Source organism: Archocentrus centrarchus, chromosome 5 (assembly GCF_007364275.1).
Source record: "Archocentrus centrarchus isolate MPI-CPG fArcCen1 chromosome 5, fArcCen1, whole genome shotgun sequence".
NCBI classification, from domain to species: domain Eukaryota; kingdom Metazoa; phylum Chordata; class Actinopteri; order Cichliformes; family Cichlidae; genus Archocentrus; species Archocentrus centrarchus.
This window is the reverse complement of record NC_044350.1, coordinates 17,838,328-17,862,744: the sequence shown is the minus strand read 5'-3', so window position 1 is coordinate 17,862,744 and position 24,417 is coordinate 17,838,328. Positions and strand designations below refer to the sequence as shown.

At 39.1% G+C, this 24,417-nt stretch overlaps 3 protein-coding genes across 3 annotated transcripts; 1 reads left to right on the top strand and 2 right to left on the bottom strand.

The window, feature by feature from the left end:
* The first annotated feature begins 6,235 nt into the window (after positions 1-6,235).
* Positions 6,236-14,606, top strand: oxtra (oxytocin receptor a). The gene is made up of 2 exons (XM_030729987.1): positions 6,236-7,620; positions 13,678-14,606. Exons 1-2 carry the CDS (start codon positions 6,693-6,695, stop codon positions 13,929-13,931), a joined length of 1,182 nt encoding a protein of 393 aa, XP_030585847.1. The 5' UTR covers positions 6,236-6,692; the 3' UTR covers positions 13,932-14,606.
* A 1,703-nt stretch (positions 14,607-16,309) lies between these two features.
* cav3 (caveolin 3) lies at positions 16,310-19,963 on the bottom strand. Its single transcript, XM_030729988.1, has 2 exons — positions 19,675-19,963; positions 16,310-18,260 (listed from the first exon to the last, which is right to left on the bottom strand). Exons 1-2 carry the CDS (start codon positions 19,789-19,791, stop codon positions 17,919-17,921), a joined length of 459 nt encoding a protein of 152 aa, XP_030585848.1. The 5' UTR covers positions 19,792-19,963; the 3' UTR covers positions 16,310-17,918.
* Positions 19,964-21,993: 2,030 nt separating this feature from the next.
* On the bottom strand, positions 21,994-24,038 carry LOC115780866 (caveolin-2-like). Its single transcript, XM_030730287.1, has 3 exons — positions 23,785-24,038; positions 22,764-22,951; positions 21,994-22,627 (listed from the first exon to the last, which is right to left on the bottom strand). The coding sequence occupies exons 1-3, from the start codon at positions 23,941-23,943 to the stop codon at positions 22,471-22,473; spliced, it is 504 nt and encodes a 167-aa protein (XP_030586147.1). The 5' UTR covers positions 23,944-24,038; the 3' UTR covers positions 21,994-22,470.
* Between the last annotated feature and the right edge of the window lie 379 nt (positions 24,039-24,417).

The window sequence follows — 24,417 nt, the reverse complement described above, 5'->3', positions numbered from 1 at the left end:
TCACCCAGAAGAAAATGGCTGAGAACATCATGATCTGAGTTATTACAAAAGCAGCAGGAGCCAAAAGTATTAGCGTGCAGATTCTTTGTATCCTACTTCAATAGAGGTTTGGGCTTGAACCTTGTCTCTAATTAGATCTGTCAACTGAAAGCCCAATATGTGTGGGAACAGCACAGAGAACTGCTGAGCAAATGGAATCAGTCATGAGGAGGGGATACATATGCTGAATAGGTTTTAGTGGCTAGAAAAAGTAAAGACCAACCTTATTTGTTTTAATAAGGCTGGATGTGATTGCAGCACATTTATCAGCACTTAAGGAAAAAAAGCTTTGCCTGTGTTTACTATAGCTCTAGTGTCCACACCTAGCTGTAAACTTATATTGTTTTTATAACAGCTGTCTCAGTGCCCTATCAGCTGTATGTCTGTACAAACAGCAAACATCTGTCAGCTCAGGCCACTGCGTCTTTCTACTGTAACCTGGGAAATTCAGATTACAGTGGAACAAAGACAGGTTAAAAGGTAAGAAAACAGATGCAAAAAAATTTTTTACAAAAGAATCTTACATAACCAGCTTTATAAAAACTGGATATGTTCATTTTATTAAAGACCTGACATTATAAATAAATGATTTATGCAAATATTTCTGCAAAAGAAGACAAGTACCTAAGTTTGACATCCATGATTTGTAAACTTTATGATATAAGAATATATAGCTCTCAGTATGTGTAATATAATACAATATACAGTGTTGTGCAAAAGTCTTGAGCCACCCTTCATTTCTTTATATTTTGCTTCCAATGAGCTGGACCTTACTGTAATTTTTTCAGTGGTCCTGCGCCATAGTTCTCCAGGCTTAAAAGTTTTTCTTTGGATTTTGGCTGCTTTTTCACTCATTTTCAAACCAGTTCTCATACCTGACCATTTTTCAGGGGATGTTTTGTTTATTTGTTTTTTAAACCACTTAAGACTGACCTATGATTCATTCAAGCATAAAAAGGCACCTAACTAAAGGGATGAACATATGTCATGTCTACACATAACAGACAACTGAGCAAAGAGTCATTTTTCTCTAGAAACGTTACATACTGTAATGTCTTCCTATTTCTTTAGTTGAATCTATGAAAAATGCCAAGAGATAGCACTATTCGACACACGCAATAAAAGCATTTGTGCACAAATAAGATAATTCCCATAGAGCTACCAGCCAATACATATGGAGGAGGTCAGGAAAGAGGTACAACATTGAGTGTCTACAGCCATCTGTAGAACGCAGTGGAGGCTCTGCTATCATTTGGGGCTATTTTTCAGCCAGTGTTGGTGGGGAGCTTATCAAAATTGATGAAATTATGAATGCAAAAAAGTTCATAATTGGCAGTGCAGTAAAAGCATACTTGGATAGAAAAACACAGAATGGAACACTATCAGTGATGGACTGGCCTCCTCAGAGCCCGGATCTCAACATTATTCAAGCAGTGTGGGATCATCTTGACAGAGAACGAAGGAAAAAAGGCAGCCAACATCCAAAGAGGAGCTTTGAATGTCCTTCAAGAAGCCTGGAGAACTATTCCTGAAGAACACTTAAATAAATGACAAGAAAGCTGCCTAAGAGAGTTCAGGCTGTGTTGAACAATAAAGGTATTCATAAAAAGTATTGACTTTCAATCTCGTTAGCTTTGTAAAAACTCTGTTTTTGCCTCATCTACTGTATTTCCATGTATGTTTGCAGATGTTTCAATAAATAACTACATTTATTTTCCTTTTCCTAACAAAATATAAAAAAAATGAGGGGTGGGTCAAGACTTTTGGAAAGTTCTGTACATTATTAGGTACAATTTTCCCTTTACTGGGTTTATAATGTTAATTTAATGTTTGGGGACACTGTCAGAAATGTGTTTGGTTCATTTGTATGTGTATGATTGAGGTCATAGTTAAAGGGGATGCTGTACTGAGAAACATTATTTTAAGATTTGATTTTAATCTCAGAAATGACTATGACAAAGTTTTTTTTATAAAATATCTACTACAATAGCTAAATAGTGGTGCTACATTTTTTTAATTACTGTGCAGTGTTATTAATTTCAGTATAATGCAACGTCTAGTACTTGCGCTCCCAGGGTAATATTAGTTTGTAGCCAAATTGTTGGATTTCTTTTTAAAGTGAACTAATACTGACTTTCAAAATAAATGGGACATGTGGACAGAGATGTGTCTGCAAATGAATCACTGCAGTTAGAATGTGTGAGGAGCTTTTATTATGGTATTCTCTGTAGGCTGTAACCTCCAAGCTGAGTCTTTTTGAATTATAACATTATACATATGCAGACTTAATTTACCATCTTCTTCTCCTTCATCTCCCAGACATGGGTAATACCTTATGCAAATCCATTCCAGTAGTTTCCGATGAAATTTCTCCTTCAACGTCGTTAATATCAGGATATTCTAAAGCATCATATTTTCCATCTATAATCTTTCTTGCTTTCCGAATGTTTCCATGACGGTTTATGCTCACCACAAGGAACCTGGACTCTCAGCCTTGTCAATTTTTCTCTCTTCATGGGAGGAAGGATCCCTTCTTCCACACTCCTCTCTGCTTTTCCACTCAAGCCTTTAACTGTTGCAGCTTTCTTGCCTTTTTAATCAATCAATCAAGCACAAACTTCGAACCAGACTTCCTGCTGCTTAGCACTCGAAATGAATTCACAATGATCCTCACCTAGTTAAACCAATGAGCACCATTTGGATGATTTATTGCTTCTTTTATTTGTACTATATTTGGCCAAAACTACACAAACTAAATGCTGAGACAATATCAAAGAATAAACTACACACTATTACCTGTGTCACATTTCAGTGGCTGGATCTGTAATAGATGCACAGCAAAGCAGTGTTCTTTAGACAGCCTGCAACTCAGACTGAATCTGTGCTCCTTCCTCAAATAAAAAGGTTTCATGTTATTTGGGTACATAAGCAAATTAATAGCATATCAGGGTGCTCGTCATCATCTCCTGAAGCCAGCTGTTTTCAAGTTCATCACCAGGAGGTTTACTTGAAACAAAAACAAAAAGAGGATACCAAGGAAACTTGGAACATTTCAATAAAGCCTCTCATAATTGTAAGTGTAAGTTACAAGAACTACTGAATTACTGACATTAATACATAATTAGAATTCTGTGTAGGAGAGCCACAATAATGCATTGTTATTACTGTTTTTCTGTGAACACAAGGGTGTACACTATGTTTGGCTTCCTTTACAACTTGCAGTGTTCTATTTTTTTCATTGCGTGCCACAGTTATTACAATATGGATTAACCAGAAGTTTACCAGGACCAATCTGTTCTCTAAATGAGCATCCCTACCTGCAGATAGAATCATACCCCGGAGATTGTTTTTTGTTTGTTTGTTTGTTTGGGGGGGGGTGCCTCTGTTTTCGTTAAGTTTAGACATAGAATGACTTAGATAGAGCTTCATTTTTCATGGTTTCAGTAATAAACAATGTTATGGGGCAGCTACAGTTAAAATAAATGTTAACTTTCTGCTCAAAACAGGAAACAGTGGTATCTGTTGTCAAATGCCACTTCTTTGTTGACTCACCCATTATGCCTGACATCCACTTGTACCTCATTTAATCTTTGGCATTTCTCATGATTACTACCGCTATTATAGGTAAAGGCTTTTAAATAGGACATATTTTGGAGGATCCAGGCTCTGAACTTATTTCATACAACCCTAAACCTAATTTCAGTGCTCTATATGTCCTCCTGAGACCTTATGTGGTCACAAAAAAAATAATTTAATTGACATACTTTTTTTTCCTCGGTTCTCTGGAGGGTATGTCTACTCACACAGATATATTTATACATAGTCTGCCTTTTTGGTAACTAACTTGCAAAACCCAGACTCCTTGGCAATGTGACTTGAGCCTTCCAGATAGTATCAAGACACTGCCTCTGACAAAACCCCCTTAAAGCTTTGCAGCCCTGATGGACTCAAGAACGAACTTTTACTTTCATATTAATTTTCAGAACCATTTTGCAAACATTTATCACTTTATTCAACATTTACTTCCACAAAACATTTTAGCACTCATCAAACTTTCTGCAGAACTGCACATGGTGATGTACTGGATGTATGAAACTTTTCCATTTTCCCTCCTGCTATACTGGGACAATTTCTCTTCCTATTCTGTTATTTTCAGACGTCCCTATTTCATTACTCGCTCGCTGACTCAGTCTATATGGCTCACCAGAAATCTAGTTAACAACCCCATTAAATATTTTCACTGCAGATTGCACAGTGGATGTAATTTATTGCAACGCTTCTTTCTTCCTTGTCTTCTTAATCTGCAGTCGCTGCTATGTCATCTTCAGTTTTTACATAACTGCTTTCAAACTCCGGGGTGCCTCTGCCTTTTTCCAAACCCAAAGCCACAAAAGTGGGAGGGACCCTGTGGCACAGATATATTTTCCCCACAAAGCTTTTAAGTGTGTGTTGGTAGAAATGTAAACAGCATGCAGTAGCAGGCAAATCTTATTTTTCAGTGCGCTGTGATAACTGTGTCAAAGAAATAATATAAAAGAGTATTTTTCTATGTTTTTTAAACAATGTGGTCATTTAAAAAAAAAAAACAAAAAAAAAATCTTAGGACTCATTAAGTATAATCATCTGCACATTATTGGTTTCACATTGTCAGTATATTATTTCTCTATCACTGGGAGCTAAAGCAGGAGCGTGGCACAGTATTTCACATGGAATTTAGTACAAGTCCTTCTTACAGTATGTGTTTGCTGTTGTTCTTCTTCTTCTTTTTGTTTACTAATTTCTGTTAACTCTCCAAATTCATCTATCACAGTTCATATTGGTGTGCGACTTGTGTAACACCCTTCACACTTAAGTGGTATTAATCACCAGTGTCATTTTAGTCCCCAAATCCCAGCAGAGCTCTGCACTTGGCAGCACATGTGGGAAGAAGAAAAGAAGCATATGTTCAGGGGAATCACTTAAATGTAATACAGAATTATTAACATGCAGTCACAAAACTAATATAATTTCAAAGGCAAACGTCTTCTCCCCATCAGTGAGAGGTTAAAAGTTATCATTCTGTCTTCCTGTACTATATAGGAGCCTGATTAGGTTCTTCTTCTGCTTATACTTTGTTTATACACAAAGTATAAACAGAAGAAGAACAGCCAAAAGCGTTTTTTTTTTTTTTTTTCCTCCTGTCAGAATGGGGCTGGTCATACAAGCAAAAACAGTGTTATTCTTGTCATACTGAGCAGTTAAAAGGGACCCTTAGAAAATCAGTAAGACATTTCCAAAACTTAAAGCAGCGGAGTCATGCATCTGATGTGAGATGCCTTTTGATTCAGCCAATAAAAAACATATGCTGAGAGCACCAAGGTGCCTTTAAGAATAGCTCTTTGTCAGGTCTTAGTGCCTCTCCTGAAAAAGCTTGTGCCTCAGACATTTCATATGCCAGCCAGCACTTCCTCCCATTCATAACCAGATCAGCTTCAAAGGGCGAAGATGATGTCACACTGTTGAATCCATTACCATTTATGGCCTGGCTTATAAAAAGGAACTGTTTGCTTTTTAAAAAAAAAAAAATAAATGTATATATCATTTCATATATACAATCAAAATGTTTTGGATCTTTGTTATGCAAATGTTTTCATAGCACAATTTTAATAAAGTTATTCACCTGTACTTTCCTGTACTCACATTTAGCCTGTGGCTTGTTTGGGAGCTTCTGTTTATTAAACAGTTGTTTACTTATCGAGCTGTTCTGAAATGTTAGTCTGCTTATCTTGACGTCAGGATCCCTTCAGGTCCCCAGCAGAATGAAGAAATATTTCACTCTGGCTGCACAGACTGTTGCACAATATGAAAATAGCTTAGTGTATCTTCTAGATCAGATTTCAGTTTGCAGATTGTGTTTTCGTCTTAGCTTTCTTGATATTAAATCTGACAACAAAAATCTTCGCAAATGAGGTTGTTTGGTTATAACATGTGATCTGAGACTTATAGCAGATCAGAGACGAGTTGGTACTCCGAGCTGGAAGGACCACTGACGTTACTGAATAGTTGATATAGCCACCTAGCGGTGGTGGTGATGAGTAAGACTTGTCTGTTTTTACCGAACTGGGGACTTTATAACAGGGGCTTATGCTGTAGCGCCGGTCATTCGGATTCTTACCACAGATCATGGTGGAGCTTTCCATTCTGTAGTTTTTTCCCCCTGATTGTAACATTTTCCAAACCTTGATTTTGAAAGCAGATGAATATATAATTTTAAGCTCACAGCCTCTTAATTGAGATATAATGTTTTTTGTTTTTGGAGTATTCTGCTCTACTCATCTATTTTAGACCCAGTTGTTGGTCACTGCTGTTGTCTTCTGCCGCTTAAGTTTCTTTTTCATTGGCCTTTTTGTGAACCGTTTTATATAATTTAGATAAGTGGAGGCATTTTGCTCCTCTCTCACACGCATATCCTGCTTTCAGGGGGGAAAGGGTATGGGTGATTGAGGTTCAAAGAGCGAATCCCTTCCTTTATTGATAAGGAAACATTTTTGAGCATGATTATGTCTTGCCACTTTTGAGGACGCAAGGAAGACTTAAAGACCCTCCAGGTGACTCTTTCAGCTATTGCATGACTGCACAACCCTGACGCATCCGCGGAGGACGAGACTGCGGCAATGGAAAGTATTTCAAATGAAAGTGACATTTGGCAGTTCAATGAATCTTGGAGGAACTCGAGTCTCATTAACGGAACCGGTGGCTCGAATCAGACAAACCCCCTGAAGCGAAATGAAGAAGTGGCGAGGGTGGAGGTGACTGTGCTCGCCTTGGTGCTCTTCCTGGCGCTCGCGGGTAACCTGTGCGTCCTGTTGGCTATCCACACAACCAAACACAGCCAGTCTCGTATGTATTATTTCATGAAACACCTGAGCATCGCCGATCTGGTTGTGGCGATATTTCAAGTTCTCCCTCAACTTATTTGGGACATTACATTTCGGTTCTATGGACCAGACATCTTGTGCCGGTTGGTGAAATACCTGCAGGTCGTTGGGATGTTCGCCTCCACTTATATGTTAGTTTTGATGTCCATAGACAGGTGTTTGGCAATTTGTCAGCCGCTCCGTTCTTTGCACAGGAGAAAAGACCGTTTATATGTCATATTTTCTTGGATCCTGAGTCTGCTCTTCAGTATCCCGCAGATGTTCATCTTTTCCCTGAGAGAGGTTGGCTCGGCTGGATCAGGAGTGTACGACTGCTGGGGCGACTTCGTGAAACCTTGGGGAGCCAAAGCTTACATCACTTGGATCAGCCTCACCATATACATAATTCCAGTGGCCATACTGAGCATTTGTTACGGGTTGATAAGCTTTAAAATATGGCAAAACTTTAAACTGAAAACTAGACGGGAGCAATGTATAAGCCTGACGCCTAAAACCACCAAAAGCAACACACTGGCCCGTGTAAGCAGTGTAAAGCTCATCTCCAAGGCGAAGATCACAACAGTGAAGATGACCTTTGTGATCGTGGTGGCTTATATCGTGTGCTGGACCCCCTTTTTCTCGGTTCAGATGTGGTCTGCGTGGGATCCAGCTGCCCCCCGTGAGGGTAGGGTAAATCTTTAAGTTTAATAATACATCAAGTGTGCGCCAGTGCGCAAAAGCTATTGTGCCCCGTGCGTCATTACGCAGTTAAAACAGTTTAAAACATGCAGTTCCCATCAGCGTTTTACGCAGTATCCACGCAGTATTTCCAAGTGAAATGAAAGAGTTTTTTAATGTGGTCATCTTTCCTTTGTGCACCAGCTTTTCGCGCACGAAAAATGCGAGTTAACCGAGGCACATTGACAAAGAAAAAACCATTTAAGCTGCGTGTATTTGGTGATTCGTGTCTAACGTTTTATATTGACTCAAAGAGAACCGGGTTCTCCATGTTTACCATAAAGGCAAACTGTCCAGGGTGGGGTACACATGAGAATTTACGGCCACCGCGGAGGAGGTTTGACTGTAAAACTAACGCAAAAAACACAGAAAAAAAGATTAAAGTTTAATTTGTTTGACAATAAATGTTTGTAAATGCAACGCCAATGTGACATTTGAATGTGATCTTAGCAAAATTAATTACTACAGTAGAAACATCTTAAAGTGCGTGATCCATCTATTCAGTTGGCTAGCTGAAAACTAATTTTATTATTTTCAGTAACCTTTTTCTTATCTTATAATACACAGTTTTGCGGTTAGAAAGATCAGTGTTTGGGTCTTTAAAGGGCAAAGCAGGGTTTTTCAAGTTTCTTCTCAGCTTGCCTGCACTGCAGAGACTAACTGACGGCTAATCATTAACCAAATTAGTGTGCGCCACCACGCGCCCAACAGCTTTCATTTGCGCCTGTGGGGTCCACTGACATTTAGCTACAACGGGCCAATAAGCAGCCATCTACTGTATGTGGTCTCATTGTGTATAGATCTGCAGGGCTATGGCCATACCCACTTAACAACGTAAGATTTAATGAGCCACAATAGAGTTGCGCAACTGAGTGGCATGCAGTAAGTATAAAAGATTAAAAGTACAAATGTATGAACCTGATGATGAAAGAAAAAGAAAATCTTTTTTTTTTAAAAATCATTAAACTGAGAGATTTGCTAAATAATGTGCTTGCATCTCCCTGTGAATACTAAAAAACACTCAAAGGACATTGAAAAACTTTATTTAATCATGTTTTCTCCAGTGACAAAAAATGTGTCCTTTTCCACCCAGCAAACTAAGATGAATAAACTGCAAACTGTCATGAGGTCCCTATGAGCAACAAGGAAACATTCTATGGTGATGCAAACTTTCACCGTTCTCTTCGGCTTCTGTGGGTTTGCATTAAAAAGGTTCAGCTCACTGGATCCTCCTCAAGCTCCAGTGTTCACACCAGCTATTTACTCTTATACTTAAGTATCAAAATAGGAGGGGTATTGTTTGATAGTCTGATGAAAAAGGCTAATTGATGTAGGGCCGCCATAGTCATAATTAGAGTAGCGAGAAAAGAATGCTTCATCCTGCGAATGGAAAATGAAGTGATTCCTTCGTTTTCTTTTGCAGAGGCTGCGTCAGTGCAGGGAGGAGGGTTGATGTCTGAAAGTGAACAGCACTCAGAAAGTGCAGAACTGGCAGTGACACATGCCAGTGTTTATGCACTAAAGACATATTGGAATGTTATCTGTTTCCAGGTGTGCAGATAAACTTTTCATTAAAGTCATAAAAAAAAAAAAAAAAACATAAACAAAAAAAAGTAAAAAGACCAGGAAACAACAGGAAGACGCTCTTCATTCAGTATTTGTGTTTCAAAAAACTTCAGTAAATATCAACCAGCACTAGTTTCACATAAGGTTAATAAGTAAAATGTAGCAGTTTTAAGTGCAGTCTGTAATCTATTTGTCAGCTTTCAAATGGTGCCAAATTATAATCATTCGTTTGTTTATTCTAATATTTGGTTGGGATACAGATGGATTACAGATCATACCTTTAGAATTGTTTGCATTATAGTGGAAAATTAGTGACAATCATACAATAAAACCAAATCACTGCTTATGGCAATAATCAACTGCCATAAGGGAGAAATAGCTACCCTGCTTTGTCCTAAAAAATTCCAGACTTTGGCTGTGACTGCCTGGCATTCCCTGTTTAGTTATAGGGCCAGGAAAGATTTTGGCACGCCAGTTCAAAAACCAATTTAAATTTGGTCACTGCATATTTTTTTCACAGATTAAATTAATTAGATAAAACATGTTAATAAGCTAATTTTAACGGTTCTGATTACAAGTGGATGGAGCTAGCCTAGCTGTTTCCTGTTGTTTCTAGCCATTATGCTAAGCTAAGCAAAGCAGCTGCAGTGCAGACGTCACAGTGGTATCACTCTTTTCTCATTTAACTTACAAACAAACCAAAGGATTCTTTGAATCCAAACATTTTTATACTGTCTATGGTTGTGCAGCTTCCATACATTTAGTGTATGAATATCTTCACCGAGCCAGTCAGTCTTTTTGAAATGTTTAAACAAAGAACTACATTACTCCACTGAGCCAAGTTCCTCTCAAACTACTGAGATGTCAGTGTTATTATACTGTGTTTATGTGAAGGAGACAGGGCTTTTCACAGATAAGAATTTTACCTTCTTTTTTTTTCCTGGCACCTGGTTAGGCTTATCAAAGCTATTCCTGGAAATGTCATAGGACAGTAAAATGTCCCATTCCTCTCAGGTTTGTTAGAAGGACATCAGTAGCATCTGTGATTTCACATTTAACAGCCAGACAGACTTCATTATGTAGAGGACAAAAACAGAAGAATGTTAAAGCCTGAGTCAGACACTCACAGAACCACCCCACCAAAATAAAAAGAAAATTTAACACAAACCTCCCCGCTGAGCCTGCCGCCCTCGGACACAGACTCACACGCTATATACTATTGATCTGCATTAAGTGCTTGAGGAACACAAAGCCCAGTTGTTCAGTCTCCAAGTGTTACATTTTTAAAGGTCAGTTCCTTTACGCTGTCTTCACAAGAAGTGAGGAAATAAATGTAATTTACCTGTAAATATCACATATTGTAATAATCAAAATGAGATTACTGCTGATGTTTTTTTTGCCTGCAGGAAAAAAGACTCCGTATTAGACCATCTCAGTAATGAATTGCTGAGAAGTCTTATGTGCTGGCTATTATCTGTTCTGGCAGCCAGACAGATGCGCCACCTGGGAGATGATTTCTCTTATTCTTTTCATTTGCCAAGTGATTTATCATTCCCTTGTGAAAGACACCAAGAGCTAATTCATTAAAGACTTTTTTTTTTGCAATAGTTCCCGATGTATTCAGAATCAGTGCAGGCTGTGCTCTCAGTATTCTGATGATAAATGTCTGAAAACTGCTAGTTGATCTTTTGCTCTGTCCATCTAGCACACTATTCTAGCAATTGCTCAATTGCCTATGACTCTCAAAGAGGAGTTGTCATAAATCCAACCCTTAATGGCTGACAGCCACCTACTTTTAATCATGCACGTGACTTTTATGCCCTTCCAAAGATCATTTACAATGATTTTTTTTTTTCTTTCAAGCTTAGGGATTGTTATTAAAGACAACATGAAAATGGCAGGAGCATGAACACTCTGGGGGGAATGATTTGCAATCAGTGAGATGAGATAAAGTGCAGGGTGCGACATAATTATATAAATTCCAAACTCATTTGTTAAATGTCATTTGAAAAGTGTAAATGGCATCCTGCATGCTGCTGCAGGTTACTTGGTGTAAGGAATCATGACGACATAGCACTTCTCTCATTCTAACTTTTAAGTAGGAATTTTCTTTGTTTCAGAAAGTCATCAGGCAACTTAAAAAAAATAGGTCACCATTTCAGCTGTTTGTGTTATGTATTATCGCCTTTGTGCTTTGCCAGCATCCTGAAATGTGGACTGCTTTCAGTAATGTCTGAAATGCATCAGCACAAGGAATTATATTTCAGGTATCAAGCACTGCTCGAGCCACTGTGCGGCTTTTAATAATGACTGGGATTCCAGTGAAAATGCCAAACTGCTAAGAGGAAACAGTGAGTCCGCAACCAGGCTACCTGCTCTGTGAAGCTAAACTGATACGGCGATACCTTGAGACATTAAAGCTAACATATAGATATACACTATATTGCCAAAAATATTCACTTACCCATCCAAATCATTGAATTCAGGTGTTCCACAGGTGTATAAAACCAAGCATCTAGGCATGCAGACTGCTTCTGCAAACATTTGTGAAAGAATGAGTCGCTCTCAGGTGCCCAGTGAATTCCAGCGTGGTACCGTGATAGGATGCCATCTGTGCAACAAGTCCAGTTGTGAAATTTCGTCACTACTAAATATTCCACAGTCAACTGTTAGTGGTGTTATGACAAAGTGGAAGGGATTGGGAATGAGCAACTCGTCTACAAAGTGGTAGGCCACATAAAATGACAGATGCTGAGGCGCAAAGTGCACAAAGGTCAGCAACTTTCTGCAGACACAGTTGCTACAGACCTCCAAACTTCATGTGGCCTTCAGATTAGCTCAAGAACAGAGTGCAGAGAGCTTCATGGAGTGGGTTTCCATGATCGAGCAACTGCAACCAAGCCTTACATCACCACGCACAATGCAAAGCCGTGGGATGCAGTGGTGTGAAGAACGCTGCCACTTGATGCTTGAGCAGTGGAGATGTGTTCTCTAGACTCATACTTCTCTGTCTGGCAATCTGATGGACGAGTCTGGTTTTGGCAGTCTCCAGGAGAACAGTACCTGTCTGACTGCGTTGTGCAAAGTGTAATGTTTGGTGGAAGGGGGATTATGGTGTGGGGTGTTGGGCTCAGCCCCTTAGTTCCAGTGAGAGGAGCTCTTAATGCTTCAGCATATCAAGACATTTTGGGCAATTTCATGCTCCCATGAAACAGTTTGGGGATGGCCTCTTTCTGTTCCAACATGACTGCACACCAATGCACAAAGCAAGACCTATAAAGAGCAAGTTTGGTGTGGAAAAACTTGACTGGCCCGCACAAAGTCCTACCCTCAACCAAATAGAACACCTTTGGGATGAATTAGAGTGGAGACTGTGAGCCAGGCCTTCTTGTCCAGCATCAGTGTTTGACCTCAGGAATGCTCTTCTGGAAGAATGGTCAAAAATGTCCAGAAACACACTCCTAAAATTTGTGGAAAGCCTTCCCAGAACAGTTGAAGCTGTTATAGCTGCAAAGGGTGGACATCACATTAAACCCTATGGATTAAAAATGGGATGTCACTCAAGTTCATATGCGTGTGTGTGTGTGTGTGTGTGTGTGTGTGTGTGTGTGTGTGTGTGTGTGTGTGTGTGTGTGTGTGTGTGTGTGTGTGTGTGTGTGTGTGTGTCAACTTATGGACTGTGAGTGACTAAAACGTAGATGAAAATTACTAATATTTATCTTCATGTGTTTTATTTTTGTTTTATTCTGGTGGTATCAAAGTGATGGACTGACTGACCAGTAGCCTAAAAATAATAATCAACATTTTTTTCAAGGCAGACAAGCAAAAATTAATGATTGCTCCATGATGGTTTAATCTATGGCTGTCATGATGTCAGATTTTTTCTGCATGATTATCATTCATGATATCTGTAAAAAAAAATAAATAAATTGACAACAACAGCTTTGCTATCAGTTAAAAGTTACTGATCTTTACATTTGTTAGGTTTCTTTTTTAGCAAATGAATTATAGTGAAAATAGGAGTGAAGGGAGGTGGGGAGATTGTGGGAGCAGAACTGTAGAAAAATGTACAAAAATAAAACGTGCAGTTATATCAGTATTATCACATGTATATTATGAGCACAATATCAATATTTCATTTTAAAAAAATCACAGTTATGATTATTAACAGTGAAACACAATTCCTCTAGTTCAATGTTATCATTCACTGGGACACTTAATGGAACTGTCCCATTAATAATCCACCATTATTAAGGTTTTATGACTCGTCAAAATATCTACTGTGGAAAAACTACTGTCAGCCAGTCACCAGCTTCATAATTTACTGGAATACAAAATTTCACAGAGTAAACAAGCTGCCTTTCAGTCCAGATTTTGTGTAACACTTTCATTTTTGTTATCACGTCACAGTGACTTCTCTCTCTCTCCCCACTCGCAGCCATGCCCTTCATTATCTCCATGCTGCTGGCCAGCCTCAACAGCTGCTGTAACCCTTGGATCTATATGTGCTTCGCCGGGCATCTGTTCCAGGATCTTAGGCAGAACTTTCTTTGCTGTTCCACTCGCTACCTCAAGTCATCCCAGTGCCACTGTGAGCGTGACTTTAACTCCAGTCACAAGAGCAACTCATCAACCTTTGCCATTAAGAGCACAAGCAGTCAGAGGAGCATCACACAGACTTCTACCACATAAGCCCTTGCCCTCTCTTTCCCTTCTCATGCTGTGCCCTCAGCCCTTCACTGCGTGCTGTCGACCATAAAATATCCAGCAGTTTGATTTCTTTAAATACCTCCTCACTGAGGTTTGCTATTCAGAAGGGGGGAAGTAAACAAAAGTCTTCTTCTTCTTCTTTTTTTAATATCAGCATGAAGTGAAAATGAAATTGTGAAAAGAGAAAACCTTCTGCAAAGTATTACAGGCGGGGGACGGGCGGGGGGTAAAGTGTTGTTCTTTAAAACTCACAGAGGTAATCACAGACTAAGCTGTATAATCAGCTGAATCTTTTTGAATTTTTTTTTTTTTACATTTTTCTTTTTGAATATGCTTACAGTACATGTTTATGTGTTTGAAATGCAGAAGAAGTAAATGAGTATTTAAAAAGCTTCTGAGCACAATCATCCATCAGTTAGTGTCACCAGCAAAGCTTGTGGATCCTATTTGTCATGCTGTGTTATGATGAAATTGTTCTTCTGTTGTAAATATTGTGCACCACATTGTTCACCTTGTTACGTTTTCAGAATACTGCAACCTGTAAAATGTTACTTGAGCTCTTGTTAGATGTGACATGGTAAAAATTTTATAAATGGATTAAAAATAAAGAATAAAAGCAACTAAAAATAAAAATGCAATTATGATATAATTGTTTAAATCCAGCTGATGCTCATTAGTTTTCCTTTTGCTTCCTGAACAGACACAAAAATTTCTGGTACCCTACAAATTCTTCAAATGGTGAACATCCTGTTCAGCCTCAGCCGCAAAATTCAGCACAGGGTTGAGACCTGGAGACTGTACACACCACAATAATGAGTCACTCATGTTTCTGGGTGATACCTTGACGCAACAGTACCTGTGTGTGACCATGTTTTAAGACGCACTTACAGTCTTGATTTATTAATTACAGCACAATGATTATCAATACTGGTAATCAGAAGCAACTTGAATTAAAAGCCAAAGCTGTAAAATAAATGGACTCCAACACAATATATATGATGTCTGTTTGTACAGTTCAGTTTTTTTAATAATATAATATTATATTATATTATATTATATAATATACTAATATTGTAAGTGCAGAAACATTCCAAAATACAACCTCATATGTATAATGGATGTCATCGTGATCATTTCCAGCTTTTCAAGTTAATATTATTCAGCTGCATTATATTGTTCAAGTCAGGCTTTAGATTTAATAATGAAGTGTCAAAATGATGGATTTGAATAGGCTAATATTTGATTTGAACAATTATACACTCACTGGCCACTTTGTTAGGTACACCTCTTCAAATGTTCATTAATGCAAATATCTAATCAGCCAATTACACTGCAGCAACTCAGTGGATTTAAGCATGTAGACACAGTCAAGACAACCTGCTGAAATTCAAATCAAGCCTCAGAATGGGGAAGAAAGACTTTGAAAGATGGGATTTTCCTGCAGAATCATCTCTAGGGTTTATCGAGAAGGGTCCAAAAAAGAGAAAATTTCCATTGAGGCAGTTCTGTGGAGGAAAAAAATGTCTTGCTGTTGTCAGATTGGACAATAGAATTGCAAAACCATTATCTGGTGTAGCAAGTCCTGATTTCTGCTGCGCCATTCAGATGGTAGGGTCAGAATCTGCATAAACAACATGAAAGCATGGAGCCATCCTGCCTCGTGTCAATGGTTCAGGCTGCTGGTGGCAGTGTAATGATGTGGGGGATATTTTCTTGCCACACTTTGGGCACTTTAGTTTCATTGTTTAAGTGCCAGAGTCTGTCCAAGTATTGTTGCTGACCATGTCCATCCCTCTGATGGCTGCTTCCAGCAGGATAACGCACCATGTCACAAAGCTCAGATTATCTCCAAATGGTTTCTTGAACATGACAGTGAGTTCACTGTACTCAAATGGCCTCCACACTCACCAGATTTCAAGCCAATAGAGGACCTTTGGGATGTAGTTTGCATTTGCATCATGGATGTGCAGCCGAGAAATCTGCAGCAACTGTGTGACGCTATCATCCCAACGTGGACAAAAATCTCTGAGTATCAGCACCTTGTTGAATCTGCGCCACAAAGCATTAAGACAGTTCTGAATGCAAAAGGGGTCCCAACGCAGTATCAGCAGGGTGTACCTAATACAGTGGCCAGTGAGTGTATATATTTCTAGTTAACAGGTATACGTATGTATGGTTTAATTCCTGTATGACTTCCTTACTGTGATGTTTAAGGCCACTGATGGCATCACTATGATTAAACTACTCATAAATGAGCAGATCAGTAACTTCATTTATGACTAGTTTATGGTTACTTAAAAATAAATATGGAGAGCAATCTATGTTTGTGGAACTTTTTTATTTATCTTTGGCAAGAGGCAGAAAAAAATAAATACATGTGAGCCATTATGTTGTATAAAGCGCTTTGAGTGCTTGAGTAGAGTAGAAAAGCGCTATGTGAGAACCAGTCCATTTACCATTTACCAAATAATGAGTATTTTAGTCATGGCAAACATATATTTTACTTACTGAGTGGCTTTTTTTTTCAGGACATTCAGCAATTAATTCAGTGCTCTTGAAAGTGAAAATCTGCTTTTGCAGATAAAGCTCTGTGTTCAGTTTTAATTTGCTTTGCAGTGGACTCAACCCGGGAATCCCTGGTAAGAATCATAAATATCAGTAAAAATGTGTGTCTTGCTTATTAAAATGTGTCGTCTACAGTGACAGTTTAACCTAATTAAGTTAGGAAAATTAAGAGTGCCATTCTAGCGAAATAAAAGCGATTAAAGCTGTTTAATTTTTAATAAAACGTGATTGCATGTGATTGGCATTAAACAGTGAGATAACACCTTAAAGAGTTTGCTGTTTCTCAGCAGTAACTGTATATTTTCTAGAGCTTTGCATGGATTAAACAAAACCAGTGTATAGATAAAACACACTGAGGCATATAAAAAAAAAGAGAGAGAGAGCGTGGTGACAATGAATTATTGATCAAGGATCTCACACACACATGAAAGCACACAAAAGATACACAACAGTAACCTCTGGTGGGTCACAGTTCACAGGTCACCTCTTCCAGAAGGACGGAAACACAGATGTTTGGTGTAGATATTTTCTGATGCCTCTCAGAAGGATTTGAAAAATGCACATAATATACTCTCAGTCAAACCTTGCAGCAGTGGTGTAACATATACTCATCAAAAAATAAGTTTTTGTTTCATTCCACATATAATTCAGCTTCTCACACTACAGGTCCTAAAGGGCAGCAAAGGTGTGTTCTCTGCCAAAAATAACACACTGTGAAAAATTAACACAGATCTCACAGAGAATTTATACTTCACTCCATACTTATATATATGTATAATTGACTGAAATATGCAAATAAGCATTTTTATTATTCATCTCATCACACTTTGAATAAAGGAAGAATTTGAAACATATGTGCACGTATAAGTCATCAAAACAGTGGGTTCTGTAGAGTCATCAGAAATTAGGGGGAAAAATATCAGAATACATAAAGAAACTGGATCAAACAAAGATAAATTCCTTTAACTAAATTCTTTCACGCTTGTTAGGGAGTTCCAGACACAGCATCATCAATATCATTTTTAAGATAGCCAAAATGCAATGCAATAAAGCAGCAACATCCACAGGCACAGCAGTATTGTGGACTTGTGCAGTGAACGAGGGGCTGTTGTCCGAGCTTTTTGTGTCACAAATAATAAATGAGGGCAGTCCTTTTCTCCAGGAGTACCAGAGCTGTCAGAGAACCACATTGCCTGCTTCAGCTGTCACAAAACGTCTGCTGGCAAAATCCACAGTGGGCATGTCAGAGCTGTGAGTCTGACGCTGGGAGGGTCGGGAACAACATGTCATGAAGGGTGGAGGAAGAGAATTAGACAGCGAGTGAGATGCCATGTCTGATCTTCTGGTGTATAAAAAGATACCAAACTTAATCCGATCACACTATCAACACTACTGAATGAGTTCTTAGACTTCTTTGCGCAGTGCAACACGAACACTGCTGAAGATCTTGCCCAGGGCTTCAAAGAAGGGATCGCAGAAGGTCTGGATGCAAAGGGAATAGATGCGGCTGACGCACTGCGACTCAATCACACAACTCTTGATGCAGGGCACCACAGCCCAGATGTGGCAGAAGGAGATACAGGCAAACAGGAAGCCCCAGAGCAGGGCAACGGGGATCCCAAAGACAGCAGACAGGATGCGGTAGCACCAGTATTTGGACACAGTGAAAGTGGTGTAGCTGAGCTTCCACACCCCATCCAGGCTGTGTGTACCATCAGGCTCTGCAATGACATCCTCAAACTCCACCTAATAAGACATTTTAAAAAGCCATTCATTAATACAGATACACAAAGGCACACTGCTTTTATCCATCTATCTCCATGAGACCTCTTTGGGCTCCAGGTAACACACACCGGCCAATGATATGCTTAATAATTAATAACCATCTGCCTTAGAAAGATGCAGAGTGTTAGTGTATGCAGAGAAAATAATTACTCGTTGCACTTCATGTGGTTTCACACAGAGAAAAACTGAGGAGTGTGTATAATGCAGCATCTTAGTAATTCCAAAAGCTTTATTGCAGCACAAACCAAAGTTAACCTTATGTAAAATTTATGAGAACTACTTTACACTGGTCTATTTCGTTTTCAGTTTCATAAAGTGCAGTCTTGGAAAAGTTCCATTCGCAGCTCAGACTCAGCCATGAAATGTTACTCAGCTCAAAGTAGTCACATCAGGCAGACAAGTTTGCATCTAAAACATTTTCTTTGCTTCCAGTACATTAGTTATGATCAGTGTGGGAAGTAATGAGTCTGTTTCCCACAGAGATAGCAGGGTGAAATTATCCTGTGAACGAATGAATGAATGGACATGCAGTGCTGTTCTATATTTTTCTGCATGGTCTGGGCCATTTCAGGCATTAGAGGACTATTAGAGTCATAGTCTGCAGAGGCAAGATCAGTGTTTTTAGAATAATTTAACACCCAGGTGGTTCATATAGAAGCTGTAAAATCCTCCGAAGAATTCTATGACTAATTCGGGGACATTCACAGATCATAATGACTCATTTTATTTTAATGAAAAGAAAAAGAACTAGAAATGTTAGCAGGGAAGAATTTTATGAATTTAAAATATAAGTGCTAGTTCATCAATCTAATTATCGCCTGCACAAGAGTATTTGGAATAAGGATAAGAATAAGGAACTTACAGTTTATAGGATATTCAGCCAATATACCTTAGTGTTGTATACGTTTCTGACAATTGACACAACCAAGCCTGTAATTCATGCATGCGCGCCCATATCTTACACACTATACACAGTTGTAATCCTTGTTGACCATGCTTACAATAGTTATATTAGTCAAACGATGTATGATCTAAAAGTATGCAGAGTACTGTCCTTACATAAAGGATTTTGTGGAGATAACATGGCAACAATCACAGTATAAACAGTAGCTTAAATAACACATCGTGGCACAGTGGATCAGTTTCAGGCTCCCCTGCCCCTTCCCAAAATAAACTTTGTGTTCTGCACAAGCAACAGGAATAGCTTTGAGTCTATTTAGAGATTTTTTAGTCAATACATTGACATGTTCTCATGTCTTTTTTTCCCCAGCAACCACTTTTTCAAAGCAAAACTCCCCATTTCCATACATGCAAAGGCAGGTTATACATTCTTAAAGCTTTCGGTGGTAGGGTGTTGAGTCCATGCTGCACAAACCTTCACCACATCGTCATTGATCTGCTTGGGATCTCTGTTAATTAGATCTATCTCTTTGGTGTGGCTGTCCTTCACAAACTTCTCCTCATTGGTGTTGTATTGGTACTGATCCGCCATGGTGGGGCTGCAGGTCCTGGACCGACTGAAGAAAGTGAGGATAAACCTTCCTGGATCAACCTGCGTGCAGCAGCCTCGGTTTACTTCTGACCCCTGTATCACAACTGTGGCACTCCCGCTGACATGCCAGGGGACAGCTGCTGCAGACGTCCTGGTAAAAATGGAGGCCTAACACCCCCCACCCTGCACGCACAGAGAAAGTTTACACTCACACACTTGCACACAATGTAATGCACACAGACATAAAAGGAACGTCTTAAAGGAGAACCCAGGGTTGTGTCACATTTCACATGGGGCTGTTGGGTTGACTGGGCTGGGTTTGCACGGAGGCACCAACTTTCATTTGAAAGTGAGGCAGAAAGTCTCATGCTCTGGCTTTAGTTTGTACAAAATGTCTTAAGACTGAAGTTCATTTTAGAAGATTGATTTTGTTGTGTTTGCAGGTAAACATGCAAAGATTACAGCACTCTATACTATTAATATAGATTAACCCCCTTACCCCGAGGAGGAATTAACATAAGCTTTGCAAAAATTTGTCATCCTCCAGCTTTTTTTTTTTCCTAAGATTAAATTTTTATTATAAATCTGAGACACTGCAGTACTGTAGATTACTTCGAAGCACTTGTCAGAAAAGTTTTGTCATTATTACATGCTAAATATGTTTGCAATTGCCAGTGTTTCATTAAAAATATAAAGTCCCAGAACACACAAACAGAGTGTGGGAACACTGAAGAAAGTGCAACTCCACTGTCAGAACTCGGAGGTAGAAAAGCAATAACAAAAAAGCAGAATTTGCTTTTGTATTCTAATCGATATATTTGCTTTCATAATGGCAAACTTAACAACAATGTGACTCAGTCATTACATTTTTTTATTCTGTGGTAAACAGCATGGAGAGCCCCCACAAAACATGTCCTTAGCCGTCTCATATATTTATGATTTTAGTGACAGGGAATACATAAAATTCAATAGTCCCCAAAATAAAACCACGCTTCAGTCTTCCCTAAGCTGTGCAGTTGTGACTATCAGTCATAGCTTTCTATATCAGTATATTGCACAAACAAACTCAAATAGTATTGCAGCAAAAAAGAGGTAGGGAATAGGAAGCAGTGCAAAGATTGCCCTTATGAAAATTGTTACGAAGGCTATCAGCACTCCCACCAGCTCTATGTTGCTATTTATCTCAAACAGTTGTGTGTAAGAGAAGTACAGGAAGCTCGACTTTGGATCTTGGATCGGCATTCCTTGCCCCAGTTCCCCGTTGGTAGAGACAGAGATGAGGAGGGAGAGGTGGAATGAGATCAGAGTGCATGTGATTGGGTGCCAAGCCAATTAGGGGAGTATTCTTGGCACTGAGGCAGACGGACAAAAATAGCTCTGCAGAGAGTCATGGTGGGCATACCTCTGTCTCCATGGGTGTCAATGCAGTTAGCTGAGACTGCACTGGCTCTTGTCTTCCATTTAATGTACACAGACACACAAGGCTCTCACACCTATATTTAGACTCATATAGAATGCAATGTGTAGAGTTGGTATCACTATCTCAGGTTATATTACTCACACAGGTGCAATGAGCACTGCTGGGTGTGTAGCTTGATACAAATACAAGATATTACTTAGAATTTAAACATGAACTTCAATAACAATAAATTCTCATTTTGTTTAATTTAATAATGAGTTTGATGCTACAAGCTGTTAGGTGAATAGTTAGTTTTGCACGTTCTACATGTTTATATGGGCAACAAGGCATTCTCCTACAGTCCAAAAATATGCTTGGCAGGTTAATTGGTGTATCTAAATTGGAATATGCAGATGTGATTGGGTGCCAAGGCAATCAGATGTCTCTGTATGAATATGCAGATTTCAGTTTACACAGATGATAGGCAGCGTTTGGCTATCATCCTCAGATAATAGCAGATGGATTCCCAGGTTGCACGCCTTCTGGCTCCTAAACATCGATGTCTTTCCGTTTACACTTCATTTAACTTTGAAGGCTTTCTGTTATAAATTTGTTATTTCCACGCCCCAGTCGAAAGAAGGCTCAGAGGAACTTTTTTCACAGAAAAATAAGTCTGAAATGAGTTGTTGGTCCCCACCTTCAATTGTCATCTTATTTTGTAGAACCCACTGTATATAGCTGAACTCAAAACTCAAAGCAGTTGTTAGCAGGTGTTAATATTTTATTTTTTTCAACATATTTGCATTTGTGTTGCTGCATCATCATCGACCTCAGATACACATCAGTCCATCCAGAGGGCTGTTTAGTGGCTCAATTTTATGGGTAGATAATTTTTGCAAATTAACAGCAATATTTTTCATTCACTTTGCTTTCAGCAGAATCTCGTTTACGTGTGTGCGCCACACGTTTTAGTATCGTTTATTTTAACTCTCCTCAGGAAGTCTTTTTTGTGTTACCCTTATCTAGAAAACTTAAGAAGAAGAAGAAGAAAGCTTAATAGCTTTATACATAACACAACATCGTAATGAGAAAGCAGAAAGCTTGAGGAATATTTCAGCATGACAAATAAAATGACAGGTGAATAAAAACAGAACAATCAGAGATGGTTAAAATACAGATCATCATTTCCCTCTAAGGAATTAGTATGCAGTCTGCAGTCCACCTCTTTTTACACCATGATTTCTGTTTTAACCAAACACTTCTATCATTGTGTGTTTCTATCATTTTTCATCTTTTGCCAGAAGGATGGTGACTTGACCACAGCACTTCCCAACACTGGTAAAGAAGGGACTGATAAGAATGTTCGCTATGCTGGCCCACACAGTCTGTACCCAGTGCATATTGATGAGAAGGAGCTGCACACATGGCACGATCAACCTGCAGGACACAAAGAAGAGGACAAAACACGAGCTAATTTAACAAAAAGAAAGTAAAAATCATTTTGAGACTCCTGGAATGTTCAGCTATTCATTCTTGTCTGTAAGGCTGCCTCATCTCAGAGTAAGTGTCCTACCAGATATGAAGGCAGCTGAGCACAGCAAAGAGGAGTCCTGCTGCCAGTGAGACTGGCACAGCCAGCAGGAGAGAGATGAATCGGTAGCACCATAGTCTGGATACCTCAAACAGGGCGTGACTCCAGAGCCACACTTTATCAAAGCTGCGCACAGAGGGGGGTTCTGCAATCACATCCTCAAACATGATCTCCACACACGCACGCGCATGCACACACACACACACCCACACACACACACACACACACACACACACACACACACACACACACACACACACAGTACACTGTAATTGAGTCCCATGCTTTCATTAATGCAATTTGCATTTTACAAATAAATCTGAAAATAAGAATGAATGATGATTCCAATAAAAGTTCAAGCCACTCACGCCACAATTTTTATTAATTATTAGCAATTAAAAAAAAAAAACCATATTGAATTCTGGAAAAATAAACAGCATCATCAAACTAACGCATACGCATTCATCACATTCAACTTAATTTCACCTCTAAATTTTCTGCCTGGCCTACATAGACCCTTCCCAGGCTGTCTCATAGTTTCACAAGCATGAGAGGAAAAATAGCACTATTAGAGTTAGATTAGATCTGATTATGTCCACTTGAGGTCAGTATTGTGCAACACATTTAAATTTAACTGGCAATTTGAGTTATCAGCACTTCATTAACTGAGGTGGAAAATAAGCATAAAGAATGTCTTCAACGTGCGCTAAATATAGCAAAACAAGTTCACAAATTAACTTCACAAACTTTTCTGTTTGATGAATCACCTATAAAATAATAATTTAACTGTTAAAACTGTACTTCTCTGTGCAGATCAGCTTTCCATGAACAGAGGGGGGAATGTATGCACAGCATGTGCAGCAGGGTTTTTTGTTGTTGTTTTTTTCTTTTACTGACCTGTCATAATCTCATGTTGGTTCTCTAGAATAAACTGATTTCACCCTATCTTGTGTCCTTTACTGTGTATTCTCTGCTCAGGTTCATGCAGGTGCACATTGGTTACCTTAAGACTGGTGTTGACTCTTTTGGGATCCCTGTCATGAATCACAGGCCTTGTGTCACTGTGGATGAAGTCCAGATCTTCAGAGTGAACATCCACTTTTACTTCCTGCAGTTCCCCCAATGGTCTCTTCTCTTTCAATCCCTCGTCCTCCATTTCCATTAAGCTGAGTTGTGTCCCTGCCTGCTATCATCGAAAACATGGAGGATAAGCAAGGTTGTAGCTGTGGCTGGAGGGTGGCTGGCTTGTTGCTGACACCCAGGTGGAACATAGTATTCTGCTGACTGACTTGACTGCTGTTGAGGAATGCCTTTATTGGCTTTTACAGGCGTGCCTTGTCATTTTGTGACACACTAGATAGGAAGTCTCATTTGTGCCTGCATGAGAAATATCCATCCCGAGTGGAATAAAATCAATCTTGATTTCCCACTTAAATATGGAAGGGGCGATGATCAGGGGAGTACTTTGGTACTCACCTTAAAGAGTTATTTCATCATAGGGACAGTGTTTGGCAGTGTCGGTCCATTAAATATAGACTCCTCATCAATTCTGCAGCTCCTTGCTAAGAGCTGTTCAGCAAATCGTCCATTTGAGCTCAAACTTGGTTCCTCCGCTCCCGGTCCCTATTCTCACAGC